This window comes from Polypterus senegalus, chromosome 2 (assembly GCF_016835505.1).
Source record: "Polypterus senegalus isolate Bchr_013 chromosome 2, ASM1683550v1, whole genome shotgun sequence".
Taxonomy (NCBI): Eukaryota; Metazoa; Chordata; class Cladistia; order Polypteriformes; family Polypteridae; genus Polypterus; species Polypterus senegalus.
The window spans coordinates 20,085,319-20,100,807 of record NC_053155.1 but is presented as its reverse complement, the minus strand read 5'-3'; the positions used below and the strand labels follow the sequence as shown (position 1 = coordinate 20,100,807).

The following is a 15,489-nucleotide window of genomic DNA, read 5'->3' as shown; positions in this document are numbered from 1 at the left end:
TAGTATAGATTAAGTATACTGTAAGTACAATATAAAGTTTTATAAAGTAAAGATGAATTTGAAAAGAAGACATGTTTAAGTTATACTGAATAAAAAAGTAAACTAAAAAGGTACTAAAGTACTAAAAAGTAAAAGTAAACCTAAATCAAACATAAACATACCATATAAATAATTCTTTTTATGTTATAAAAAAAAAAGTTAGCCTTAAGCTCCTCATCACTATGGTCCCTCATTCATTATTACTCTGAATATTATGGTGTGTATTTTTGTGCTGCATATTTTGCATTTTATTCCTAGTTTTCTACTTCTTCAAACGTTGTGAGTTCCACAATAGTTGTAATGCCTGTTGCAGTGTAGTTAAGCAAGTAATTATGAGTATTTTATAAGAAATTGCTATGAAGGAAACTTAAGGTAAGGAGGTGCCAGTGTTTTTACAGCCACCCAGTTGTGATAAACACTTCTTCAAGTGTTATAAGGTGAAGCTTACAAACACGTGAAGGTCAAATTTCATCTTCTACTCTTACAGGCTGATGTTATTGCTTGCTATTTAATTGTTTGAAGTCTCTCTTGTATAATATAGAGTATCAATAGATTAAGATGAGATGCAGAACTTTTCATTGGGTGCCTCATGTTACAAATTGATTTACTCAATAATTGCTCATTAATTACCTCTGTATCTATATGTAATCGGCCATTTTTGAAATGTACTTATCATGTAATTCTTATTGTGTAATTTAAGTAACGACACCGGCACAGTGCACATTTCTTACTTCATACCCAAATCTGTACGTAGACTGTATTAAGAGACACTTAACATAACATGATGTCATGTGATGCCAGGTTTGTTTAGAGATCAGCTATTTTGTTTCCAAGAACACAGTTTTCAATAAATCCTGATTATAACTCAAAGAACTTTGATAATTCTCTCACAACTTGGAAGACAAAACACAAATTTTTAGTAAGCCACCTGTTTTTTATCACAGGGTCAACAGGGATCTTCTTGATTTTTTATACATATTTTACTTAAAAGGTGCATCCCTTCTTTAAAAGCATAAGTGTAAACTTAATTTACTTATTAATTTATTCATTTTTACTCCATTTTTATTCCAGGATTCATTTCATTCTTACCTCCCAGGCAACTGGCAATGCATCCAACTTTAAACCTTCACCCTTCAGGTGGTAAGCTGAACCAACCAAGTGGGTTCAACTAGGTGGTCATCTGTCCACGCAACTCCCAAGATCCACCTCAAAGAGGGGTCGGCTTACTCTGCTTCTCTTCAGTCTTCATTTAGTAGAGTCCATCATGAGTCATTTATGAATAGCTCTTTGTCATCCCCACCCTTTACATCAAATTACCCATCAGATCACACATCTTCCAACAACATAGCACTAAAGGCCACTGAGGCTAACAAACCTATTCACAATACCCAAGTCACATTCCTAGGGGATATTACTTGTAAATGTTTTAAAAAAATGACTTTGAAATGGAATGGTAAGGGTCATAAGACCAAATGCTTAAATGCTGCTTAGCCTAACCACTACACTGAGGAAAAATGAGAGTTTTGTTTTTTTGTTACTCTTCTTCCAGGATTTTCTGCACAGCCCCTGAAGTGGCATTGAGTGAAAAACAAAATTAGATAGAAGGAAAAAATTGAAATAGGAGAAAAAAATCTATTTTTATAATGAGAGGTATAAAAATAATATGAAATTCTACCACATTCACTCGCAAAAGTACTTCTGAACTAATATTGGATGTTAGAAGCTAGAAGATATTATGAGAAGACACACGAGCAGCCCACATGATCAGCTGACTAAAACACACCACATGATCACAGCATCTGCTTTAAGAATGACTGAGACTGTGGATCACCAACAGCCAGCCTGACTCGAACAGTCAGCCTAGCTTTGTTCTGTGGACTGTTCCACGGTGTGTTTGGAATATCGGTGGAGATGATCAGCTGTTGGTGCCAGCAGCATAGTTCTGGTAGTTTTCACAGTAGATGGCCGGTTCAAGTCCTTTTTTAACACTAGAATTATCAGAGCCTATGAAAAAACTTGGAAATCTGGCCCAGCTTAAATCCCTTCGCATTTCTCCATCAGCGTCTTTTGTCTTGTAAATGTGTCGTTAAGCCCAAGCAGCAAGCAGCCTGCTATTCCATACCTGTGGAAGCATGAAGGGGTTTAGGAGAGATGGCAGTGGAGTTTCTAACCAGGTTGTTTAATGGAATCTAATGGCCTCACGAGTGGAGAAGAAGTGTACTGGTACCGATTTTTAAGAATAAGGAGGATGTGCAGGAATGCAGTAACTACAGGGGGATAAAAGTGATGAGCCACAGTATGAAGTTATGGGAAAGAGTAGTGGAAGCTCGGTTAAGAAGTGAGGTGATGATTAGTGAGCAGCAGTATGGTTTCATGCTAGGAACGAGCACCACGGATGCAATGTTTGCTCTGATGGTGTTGATGGAGAAGTATAGAGAAGGCCAGAAGGAGTTGGATTGTGTCTTTGTGGACCTGGAGAAAGCATATGACAGGGTGCCTCAAGAGGAATTGTGGTATTGTATGAGGATGTCGGGAGTGGCAGAGAAGTACACAAGAGTTGTACAGGATATGTACAATAGAAGTGTGACAGTAGTGAGGTCTGCAGTAGGAGTGACTGAGGTGTGATTACATCAGAGATCGGCTCTGAGCCCTTTCTTATTTACAATAATGATGGACAAGGTTGACAGATGAGATTAGACAGGAGTACCCGTGAACTATGATGTTTGCTGATGACATTGTAATCTGTAGCGAGAGTAGGGAGCAAGTTGAGGAGACCCTGGATAGGTGGAGATATGCTGTAGAGAGGAAAGGAATGAAAGTCAGTATGAACAAGACAGAATACATGTGTGTAAATGAGAGGGAGGTCAGTGGAATGGTGAGGATACAGGGAGTAGAGATGGCGAAGGTGGATGAGTTTAAATACTTGGGATCAACACTACAGAGTAATGGGGATTGTGGAAGAGAGGTGAAGAAGAGAGTGCAGGCAGGGTGGAGAAGAGTGTCAGGAGGGATTTGTGACAGACGGGTATCAGCAAGAGTGAAAGGGAAGGTCTACAGGACGGTAGTGAGACCAGCTATGTTATATGGGTTAGAGACGGTGGCACTGACCAGAAAGCAGGAGAAAGAGCTGGAGGCGGCAGAGTTAAAGATGCTAAGATTTGCATTGGGTGTGATGAGGATGGACAGGATTAGAAATGAGGAAATTAGTGTGTCAGTTCAGTTTGGACAGTTGGGAGACAAAGTCAGACAGGGGAGATTGCATTGGTTTGGACATGTGCAGAGGAGAGATACTGAGTATATTGGGAGAAAGTTGATAAGGATAGAGCTGCCAGGGAAGAGGAAAAGAGGAAGGCCTTAAAGCAGGTTTGTGGATGTGGTTAAAGAGGACCTGCAGGTGATGGGTGTGACAGAACAAGATGCAGAGGACAGAAAGATATGGAAGAAGATGATCTGCTGTGGAGCAGCCAAAAGCAAAAGATCTTGTGGTTTTTTTTATTACATTTTTTTATATAAGCTTGTTCAATAAATGATGGGTTACGGAGAACTTCAGGAAGCACTGGCCAAACTCATTCATTCATTACCTACATAATTTGTCATCTTGTTTATTATTATCTAAAATCAATCAGTCACAAACTCGACCAACAGCCATAGCAAGGTTTGGGGCAGCCACTCATATATTGTTTCCTGGCTGCAAAATTTTTAAAAAGATAGCACTGAGGTGCACGATTCAGAGTCCAAAATAGAACTGAGGGAATAGAGGAAAGGTGGTGGCTTTTAAAGGCCTATATTAGAAATGACATCAGGGGGTCAGAACCAGAAGGGTCTTCATCCATAGGCTCGGACCTGGAAATGACATTAAAAGGTTCGGAAGCAGACTTGACGTCATCAGGACCAGCTGGAATTTCCTGTGAACAGTCTGTAGAAAAGCGAGAAAAAGAGTCAGTGCACTCTGCTACATCCCGGTCTGGCTCAGAATTACCCTCATTCAAGCCCTTTCGCTGCCTCCCATGCGTACATGTGTGACAAATCATTTTCAAAAATTTACAAAATGTTAAAAATGTCTACTTAATGGAGGATAAAATAAACTGAGCAAAGAAGCCTAAACACAGTCATAAGAACAATTACGGTCACACCTTAGTACAATTTTCACTTAGTGACCATTTCTATTATAAACCTGGTAGCTGCAATGGAACTTGGTTGATAAATGAGAAGTACTTTTATATCAAAATCTACTGTCATATAATGGAGAAGTGAATGAGATTCAGGATAATTCTTGGATGACTGGTGTGGTGCATTGTGAGACAATCTGCTCTTTCTGACATGACATTTCTGACGTTAGTTTAGTACTTACACATAAGGGTGAGGGGGCAGTGCATGTGCATCTATTGATTAGATGCACAATGTGATGCTGTTAACCTTTTATTGTACAAATACTTGTAAAAAAACATCCATCAGTGGATTGCTCTGGGACACCCAATTACAAGCCCATATTTCATTTGTAATGAGCTTACATTTATGTGGCTTTTCTTCAGGGAGCTCACAAAGCAAACTCCCCATAGTCTCGGATTAACCGCTCTTTACTAAAGTCATTAATTAAACCTCTTAATGAGTCTCAAAGCGCCTGAAATAAAACACCAAAACATAGCCAAGTACTTTTAACACCAAGCCAACTGGACATTCAGAAGACGTTTGCTGTGCATCTGTAAGTGTCTTTAAGCGTATTTATAATTGTACTGTTCTTATTTTTAACTGTTTAATGGCAATCACAATATTAAAGATAATACAAAAAGGTATACATTTTCAGCTAAATCAAGAAAGAAAACTGTACAATTTAAAGTACAATTTAAATAATTACATACAAAATAAGATACAGGTATGCATCTTAAACCATTATAAAAATGTATGAAAAATTTAAGAATATTATAAATACTTACAAAGAAACAATTAATATTAAAAGAAAAAATGCACTTTGGTATATTAACTGAAAAATAAGTATACTCAAATTTTTGCAAGTAAATTAAAGATGCACATAAAAAAGAAGTGTATTCAAGCTAAATTAAGTAAAAAGTAAACTTTAAACCTTTACAGACTAAAGACAAATATGAAAAGAAGGCACATATTTTACGTTATACTAAGATAAATATAAGGTATAATATAAATATGTTAAAACTAAATTAAACAAAATTCAAAATATAACTTATTTTTAATGTATAACTAATTTAAAAAGTTATTCTCTCTTACACTCTCTCCATGTATATACATATATACACACACATATATATATATGCAAAATTCAAAAATATTGTAAAAAGAAATGCATGTAGCACATACAAAATTTTCAAAATGAAAAGATAAATACTATATACTGTAAATATTAAAACAAATATGGAAGCAGCATTGACATTATTAAGATTATTTCATATATTATATATGTCCAAAAATAACCAAATGATAGGGAAACAAGTAAAAAAAAAACTGATGAATTTTGCATACAGTTATCTTGGACAACGATAAATATATATTTATATTTTGCATATATATATATATGCATATATATATATATACAGTCATATGAAAAAGTGCATTCTTTCTCCGATGTACAGTAGACAGTAGAACCCTTGTCATCCTCTGAGTTCACCTCTGCTATAGCGCGTCTTTATGTGAAAACAGCAGTGTCAGATCAGGGGAGGTGTAACTGGGAGAATAAAACTGAATAAAATAAACAAAGCTAACCTTTACAAGTACCATACATTTACACCGCTGTTACAGACTCGAATTAAATGTATGTTTCTGTTCTAAAATAGTAAAAATAAGAGTAGTTCACTTCTCAAAACGGAGTTGTGGGGATCAAACTCGTAACCCTTCATTACCAGTCAGCAGTTTTTACCAATACACCACCAATGCAGTTGGGTTAAAGACACATCAATGTCACACTCTAACGTGGAATAATTTTTTTGCAGTTATATTCTTCAATAAAAGCTCACTCTTTTTGTTATACTTGTACCTTTTGTGAAAGTATTTATTTGATATTTGGACTTCAGGCTTCACACAGTATATGCTTCATGTCTACTGTACATTTTGTCAATTATTACTAAAACATGAAAAATGTTTCTGTTATAACGCTGTGTAGATTATTGTAGACACGGAACACACATGAAATGCATGTGTTTCAAATAACGATATAGTATTTACTCTAGTATATACAATTCGAAGCAACTGACACGAAGGTAAACAGACTTGAGCTGAGAAAACTTTGTGCGGCGGTGGGGGGATGTGAGAGCAGGCTGCTCGCTGCTTATCAACACATTTAAAAGACAAAAGACGCTGATGGAGAGGTGCGAAGGGATTTAAGGTGGGACTGATTTATGAGTTTTTTCATAGGCTTTGGTAATTCTAGTGTTAAACAGGCATCGAAGATTGGAAACTAAGTGTCGGCCATTAATAAATCCAGTTTGATCTTATGATATTACTGAATGCAGCAGTTTCTCCATCCTTCTATCTAGGACTTTGGAAAGTATCTTAACATCATTATTCAGAAGTGAAATTGGTCTGTATGATGCACATTGTAATAAGTCCTTATTTTGTTTAGGAAAGACGGTGATTAATGCTTGGCAAAAAGTTTGAGGTAGAATTTTATTGTCTCTAGCTTCTGTAAATGTTGCTAATAAGAGGGGAGCTAGCTGAGTGGAGAATTTCTTATAAAATTCGGCAGGGTAGACATCAGGGCCTGCTGCTTTCCCACTCTGAAGTGACTTTAGAGCATCTGGTAATTCTGATAGTGACATTTTTCAGTATGGGTTGTGGTAATCTGAGATTTGTGTCATTCTTAACTCTCACTCAACTGGCATTGCATCCAACTTCTACCCTTCACCTTTTATGTGTTAAGCTGACATAACTGTTTCTTGCGCCTTTTTATTCTGAGCCAACCAGCTAGGCTACCTGGCCACCAGGAGCTTTTCAACAAATACAACTGCCAGGTGCCACTGAGGTCTGGTTGTCCCGGGTTATTTATGGACTCTTTCATTTATTCTTACCCATTACACAACTTTGCGAAAGGTGATTCTATAAGAGCACATACAGTATCTTTCGACAATTGATTCTTAAGGCCATTGATGCCAACATGCCCTTTCAGAATGACAAACTTCTAATCCCAGAGGGAACCACTTGTAAATACGTGCAATAAAATTAAAAATGTGGTGGTATGAATCACAAGACGACATAATTAAATGATGAACCCATACAATACATTGAGGAAAGCTCAGTTTCTTTTTTGTTACTCCTTTTCCAAGCTTCTCCCTTAAGTGACAAGGATGAGAAACAAAATTAGATTTGAGGAAAATGAAATTTGTTTGATTGGAGGGGGAAAAATAATATGAAAAACTTTCATGTTCTCTTGCAAAAAAACAACAACTTTGGGTCAAATATTGGGTGTGTGAAAGTTTTAAGATATTAGGAGAAGACACATAAGCAGCCCACTGTTAAGTTGACTAAAACATACACATGAACACAGAATCAGACTGAGACTGTGATTGCTGTTCGCCAAAACCAATACTGACTCAAACATTTAACTCCACTCTGTGTTGCGGACTGCTGCACGGTGTGCTTGGAATGACCTTGAAGATAATCGAGTGTTAGCGCCAGTGGCGCAGTGTCAGTCCTTCAGATGATGCATTTGGTTGCTTCAGTCAGTTATATGCACGGATCACTCGTGTCTCTACTCATAATATCTGAAAACTTCACATGTTCAATATTAGACTGGAAGTGAGTTTGTGATAGATTGGAATGATTCTGAGACAGAAGACAGTATTCCATAATCATTTTTCTCTCCTCAGACTTTAAAATTCCTGTGTCAAAATTTGTTATTAAGGTACAAGTAAAAAAAAACAAGCCTTCAATGAATCTAATAAAATTGTCCCAGAATGGCTTGATTTGCATATGAACATATTAACATACAGTGTTTTTACAAGGGAGCAGGTTTTGGGAGCAACATTAAGCCTTAATATGTGCTTCTGTTTCATGTCTTCAAAATTTTAGGTGTGAAAGATGCCCCGGACACAGACAGACGATGAGACAGCCAGATGTCAAAACCACACACATTTTATTCCTCAACACAATATCACAGGTGCGCAATTAGCCATAATGCTCACAGACTTTTCCTTTCTTCTGCTGCCTGTACTCCTCACAAGCTCAGTCCTCTTTCACATGACTCCGGCTCTCCAAATGGAGTGAGGCAGCCCTTTTTATGACACACCCGGATGTGCTCCAGGTGCTCCCTGAAGATGTTCCGGCAGCACTTCCTGGTGTGGCGGAAGAGCTGCAGGCCATGGCTCAGGAACCATCCAGCTCTGTATCCGTGGCCCTGATGAAATCCAGGGAGGCTGTCCTTTTGCATCCAGGGGAATATATTGCCTCTCTCCCGGTCCTTCCTTCTTCCAGACGTCCCGGTGGGGCAAGGTCCCTTGTTGTCTGCCACAAAGTGTTCATCCCAGCCTGGTGGCTCTATTTATGGCATTTGTACACTTTATACAAACTAAAGAACAGACATTTATCTTTTTTCTTATTAACATTACATAGTACAGGTTCACAGATACCCAACCTCCACTTTAAACAAGTGATTTCTTTATTAAAGTACAAAAACTTTCACATTATTACTCAAGCACAAAGAATTCAAAAATACTAAACATTCTTCAAAATATAAGTAGGTCAGGCAAACAGCTGTTAATTACATAATGTAAATAACAAAGTCCAGAGGGTTATTATAGCCATAGTAGTATATTTTATAAATGATCTGGCTGTTCCTTAGTTTGTATCATTATGTACTTGCAGCTGGTTTGATATGTTTTGATGGTTTTTTGATTAATTTATACATTTTAACTGTGCCTGCTTACCTTGCTATCTACAAAGTCCGGTTTTTATTGATATCTGAAAAATGTGCAAATTAGTTTTGAAGTATTAGTGATCAAGCTTGTTCCTTTTGATGGTCTAGCACCCTGTATAATGCTGGTTTCTGTGTTTAATCAAATTCTACAAGGATAGACTGGTTTCACATTATCATGATTTGGAATAACCAAGCCTGTAAACTGAATGAAAGAACAAACACCTTCCCTGGGTGTAAGATCAGGTTTAAAGCTGTCATTGAGTAGAAAAATTGGACATCCGTACATGAACCCTTCTGTCACCACTTAACAGCTTAAGCTATAAAATATCTTTTCACAAATCTTTAACATTGATCATTTTAATGGATAACAACTTTGTTTTTCAACATATAATTTGGAGGTTATTGATTTAAGATAACATTCTCAAGCCTGATTAATCCTGTTCAGAGTCATGGGAAGCTGACACTTATGGGCACAGAGCAAGAAATAACATTCACAGGGGTACTAGTCCATCACAGTGTCCATTCACATACACCCTCACTCAAAATCACAAAGGGACTAATGTGGAATCCCACACCTTTAGTAATGTAGGAGAAAAAGCAGAGTAACTGGAGAAAAACTAGCATATACGATCAACAGGACTTCATCCAAGCATGCTGACACCTTTTTCGGCATTATCTAACCATAATGCAACCATACTGTTGCATGAAGTATATATGAAGTAATATTCCTAATTACTGCATGACATTTCATTAAGTGACAATGTATTTTTTTTATTTTTAATTCACAGAAGACGCTTGAGGTCATCATGACTAATACAAGCCTGGCAACGTCATCAGTGGAACAGTTCATTGTCATTGGCTTACCAGGATTTCAGGATCATGAAAGCAAACTTCTGTTTTCTGGTATATTCTTGATTGCCTACCTTTTAATTTGCCTGGGGAACCTCAGCATTCTTGTCACATTCATGCTGGATGAAAACCTGCACAAGCCCATGTATATGCTGATTTGCACTCTGGCAGTGTTTGACATTACTTTTTCATCTATCACAGTCCCAAGAGCACTGGTCATTTTAATGTTCGACGCCAGTGTAACTTCATTTGCTGCTTGTTTTGCTCAACTCTTTCTTTACCATTCTGTAGGTAGTTCTCAGACTCTTCTCTTAATGCTGATGGCATATGACAGATTTGTGGCTATCTGTAACCCCCTTCTGTACCCCACCATTATGACCAACAGATTCCTCCTAAAGCAGATCGCTCTGTGTTGGCTTGGCGGGTTCACTACACTCATTATTCCACTCGTTTTGGCTGTCAGGCTGCCCTTTTGTGGTCCTAATAAAGTCAGGCATCTCTATTGCGACCACACCTCAGTGGTCAGACTGGCTTGTACTGACATTTCAGTCAACAGCTATGTAACTTTGACCATCGGTCTGTCTGTTATGTTCATTTCCTTGGCGTATATTGTGTATTCCTACATACGGATCATCACATCTGTGCTCAAAATTGCCAGTTCTGAAGGACGCGCCAAGGCCTTCTCAACCTGTGGGACACACCTGGTGGTAATTTTTATCTTTATTTTCACTGCTGCCGGTGTCTACATTTCATATCGGATCCCAGGAACGTCTGAAGATATGCGCATAATAGCAGCAGTGCTGCAGACCATAATTCCACCATTACTGAACCCTGTTATATACTGCCTGAGGAATAAAGAGATTAGAGACAGCTTTGTCAAAGTTGTAAAAAGGTGTAAAATATCACCATAGCCACATTTCTATTATGATGTTTTGGAATCTGAAATATGTGAATATGTTAAATATAAATATGCTTTATATACCTGGAGCTTGTTTTTATGGAATAATCCTTTTCAATTAAACTTTAATTTGCTACTATATTTATTTTGTCTGTATCTTCATTTGTAACTTTTCAGTGTTATTTAATTTATTGTCATAGTCAATGCAGTGTACTCATGTAAATACATAATTTTGTTAATTTTTAATAATGTGCAACAATTTGTAAACAAAGAGCATTATACTGTAAATATTGTATTCTTAGAATAAAAAATTCTATAAGGAAGAAGAAGCGACATTGGAAAAAAAGTGTGCTAATTCTAGTATACAAAGACACACGGCAATTTATTGGAGTGTGGATCACATATAGCAGTCAAATTATCAGAGCAGGTAATGAAGGTGAGAGAAGTGCTAGAGAGAAACATCAGGGGTCAGCTCAAAGTCAGCAAAATGCAGTATGGTTTTAAACCTAGGAATGGGAAACAATAGATGAGAACTTTGCTGTCAGTCAAATTCAGGGAAAGCATCAGGTGAAAGGAAAGGAGCTACATTTATACAAGAGTGCTTTGAGACGTGGTAAGGCTTGGGGGATATTCAGGTTAGGACCTGGTTAGGTTAGGTTAGGTTAGGAAGTGAGAGATCTGATGTACATGCTCCACAGAGCCTACTCCCGCTTGGACAACATCAGCACCACATTTAGGACAGCGTTCTTTGATTTTTCCAGTGCCTTTACAACTGTTCTGCTTCATCCACTTGGGAAAAACCTCAAGGCAATGCAACTAAAGTCCTCACAATTTCCTGGATTGTGGACTACCTGACCAACAGACAGCAGTTTCTGGGGCTCAGGGACTGTGTGTCAGAAATACTAATGTGTAACATAGAGGCACCTCAGGGAACTGTCCTGTCTTCCCTCCTGTTTACCCACCACAGAACAGACTTCCAGTAGGCTGTAATACTAGTGCTTGCCACCTGCAGAAACTCTTAGATGATTCCTCCATGCAGTAATGGAAAAGAGTTGGAGTACAGGAGGATTTTGAACAAATTTGTGTTGTGCTGCAGTAAGAAACACCTGCAACTCAACATTAGCAAAACACAAGCGTTGATGGTGGACTTTGAGCATGCAAAATTTTATCTGAAACCAGTCACCTTTCAGGAGGAGGACATGGAAGTGGGGCTTTTCAAAAATAGGGACTAGTCTGACAAAATAGTGCTGCTCTACAAGGAGGGCGAGAGCAGACTGTACTTCCTGAGGAGACAACACTATATTGATGTATGCAGCAAACTGTTAGAGATGTTCAACCAGTCAGTAGTATGTGTATTATTCTACATTATGGTCTCCTGGGAAAATAACGGGAGCAAATGACACACTATGCCTGAAAAAATGTATCAGGAAAGCCTGCTCCATTACTAACCTTGAACACATTGGAAGCTGTTGTGGAAAAGAGGCTGGTGGCCAAATTGGATGCTAACATGCAAAATCCCTTCCAACCACTCTGTTAGAGTACTTTTAGCTACAGAGTTGTACTACCATGGTGTGTTAAGAAGCAACTCTGGGGGTCTTTTCTGCCCACTACTATCAGGCTATTCAATGCTTTCTCCCAGTGCCTCAATCTAAATGCTTATACTCTTGAGTTCATTTTGCAATTTCTCCACAATATCTATCTATCTATCTATCTATCTATCTATCTATCTAAACAAAAATACAATGCTATAAGCTTACAAATACTGTAAATTGCTAAATACTCTAGTCAGTTGATTTCTTTAAGTGTTAGCCTCTCTAATACAATTAAAATTCTCAGACGATTCTGCACTTACAGGATATATTGATAAAGAGGATAAGACAGAAGAGAGGAGTCAGGTGTAGAACTTTGTTATTTGGTGCAAAAAGAATTGTCTGCACATTAACATCAGCAAAAACAAGGAACTGCTTATTGACTTTCGCTGCACTGAAGAAGCCTCTATGTCTGATCACTATTCAGGGAGTGGATGTGGAGAAAGTAAAATCCTTCAAGTTCTTGGTGGTCCACATTAATGACAGGTTGGACTGGTCTCGGAACATAGAGGAACTAAATAAAAAAAAGGGCAGGGCAGGCTAATTTTCATTAGGAGACTGTGATCCTATAATCTGGGAAGTGACATCCTTCACATTTTCTACAACTCTGTGATGGCCGGTGGGATTTTTTTACGTTGTGATGTGCTGGGCTGGTAACATCACTTCAAGAGAGGCCCACAAAATTAATAAGTTAACTAAAAGGGCGGGCTCAGTTATGAGATACTCTAGACCCTCTGGAGGTCATAGCAAAGGAGAGAATGAAAACAAAACTGAGTGTCATTATGAACAATGCTGTACATCTTCTCTCTGACACACCAACACTGAGGATTTTCAGCCAATGAATTATTCAGCAGAAGTGTGTGAAGAAACAAGACTGAGGGTTTAGTAGTGGGACCAGCAGCAATACGTAAGACCTCACTAGAACAGGAACTGCCAAGGCAGAAGTTTTTTTCCATTTTAGTCATTCATACCATAGTGTATTGTGAACGCTGGCCCGGACACACACAGACGGACAACATATTTTCAACCCACACACTGTTTATTTACAATATATACAACTATGAATACGTGCACTCACAACCCCAGTGCCTCTTGCACCGATTCCCCAAAGTCCAGGGCCCACAGTCTTTGTGCCTTCCTGGCCGCCTCCCGTCCTCTCTCTCCAGTTCAGTCCTGCTACCTCCCGACATCCACCAATGACTGGAGGGAGGCGGCCCCTTTTATGGGAACCCGGATGGGCTCCAGCTGCTTCCCGGCACTTAACGTTGGCCACACCCCTGTGTGGCGGAAGTGCCGGCTGCGCACCCGGAAGCCGCTCCCGGGATAAATAGGCACTGGGGCGCCGCCTGCCGGTGGCCACGGGTCCCTACAGGGCTGGGCTTCAAAGCCCCCTACCTGAGGCCTCCTGCATAACCAGGACGGATGCCTCTTCTCAGTCTGGAGGAGACACACGCCCTCCTCTGGTCCTCCAAGGCGTCCCAGCCGAGCTCCAGCCTCGGCCGAGGACCACACGGGATGAACCGGCATCGGGGCGCCGTCTGGCGGTGGCCACGGGTCCCTACAGGGCTGGGCTTCCAAGCCCCTTACCCGAGGCCCCCAATATAACCAGGACGGACGCCTCGGTCTGGAGGAGGCACAAGCCCTCCTCTCCTCCTCCTGGCCGGCCGGGACCACAGTATGTATATATTTATTTATTAATGCATCTATTTATGTATTTCTTTATTTAAAGAGTTTCTAGAGTGCTATGGCTGAAACAGTAAGCATTAATCCTACATGCAAAACATACACACCAAATTAAATAATTACAAAATAAAAAAAAGCTCATTATACTTTCATCTCACAAGCACAAAATATGTAAAATATCTGTAAAATATCCAGAATATGAAGAGAACATTTGCAAGACATAAATCCAGAATATTAAATAATCAAACAAAAAATTGCATTTTCAAATCTGTTGTAAATATTTTTCACAGCTTATAAAAAGCTGTATCCAGACAAGATAAAATGTATCCAGACAACTTTCACATGGGAACCAATCGGCTTTGCTACTGTATCCTACCAAAGGCAAAGAAAGATCTTTCACTGTGGAAACATGGAAATGAAATTTGCCGTGAATCTTGTCCTGATAACAGAGCCCACTGTTCAGTAGCTGAACTGGGCTATGATGATGGTATGTAATTTCATTGTACTAATAATGAGGGTGGAGTATGAAGTTCTTATTGTAGTATTTATTAATGGTTCTGCCAGAAATTGTTTAACTCTCACAAATGAAGGAGCAGTACAAGCAAGACAAAGCGATGACAGAAGAAACATTCCTCATCTGCCATCTGGTGGTATTGTTGACATATTACAACTAATCCCACTATATCGTTTAAATACATGTTTGACAGGGCAGAGGGACATTGTGGAGAAACATCAGGGGTCAGCTCAAAGTCAGCAAAATGCAGTATGGTTTTAAACCTAGGAATGGGAAACAATAGATGAGAACTTTGCTGTCAGTCAAATTCAGGGAAAGCATCAGGTGAAAGGAAAGGAGCTACATTTATACAAGAGTGCTTTGAGACGTGGTAAGGCTTGGGGGATATTCAGGTTAGGACCTGGTTAGGTTAGGTTAGGTTAGGAAGTGAGAGATCTGATGTACATGCTCCACAGAGCCTACTCCCGCTTGGACAACATCAGCACCACATTTAGGACAGCGTTCTTTGATTTTTCCAGTGCCTTTACAACTGTTCTGCTTCATCCACTTGGGAAAAACCTCAAGGCAATGCAACTAAAGTCCTCACAATTTCCTGGATTGTGGACTACCTGACCAACAGACAGCAGTTTCTGGGGCTCAGGGACTGTGTGTCAGAAATACTAATGTGTAACATAGAGGCACCTCAGGGAACTGTCCTGTCTTCCCTCCTGTTTACCCACCACAGAACAGACTTCCAGTAGGCTGTAATACTAGTGCTTGCCACCTGCAGAAACTCTTAGATGATTCCTCCATGCAGTAATGGAAAAGAGTTGGAGTACAGGAGGATTTTGAACAAATTTGTGTTGTGCTGCAGTAAGAAACACCTGCAACTCAACATTAGCAAAACCAAGCGTTGATGGTGGACTTTGAGCATGCAAAATTTTATCTGAAACCAGTCACCTTTCAGGAGGAGGACATGGAAGTGGGGCTTTTCAAAAATAGGGACTAGTCTGACAAAATAGTGCTGCTCTACAAGGAGGGCGAGAGCAGACTGTACTTC

General features: G+C 39.1%; 1 protein-coding gene across 1 annotated transcript; it reads left to right on the top strand.

Moving 5' to 3' along the window:
• Positions 1-9,723: 9,723 nt before the first annotated feature.
• Positions 9,724-10,677, top strand: LOC120524328 (olfactory receptor 6N1-like). The gene has a single exon (XM_039746191.1). The coding sequence runs from the start codon at positions 9,724-9,726 to the stop codon at positions 10,675-10,677; it is 954 nt and encodes a 317-aa protein (XP_039602125.1).
• The last annotated feature ends 4,812 nt before the right edge of the window (positions 10,678-15,489 follow it).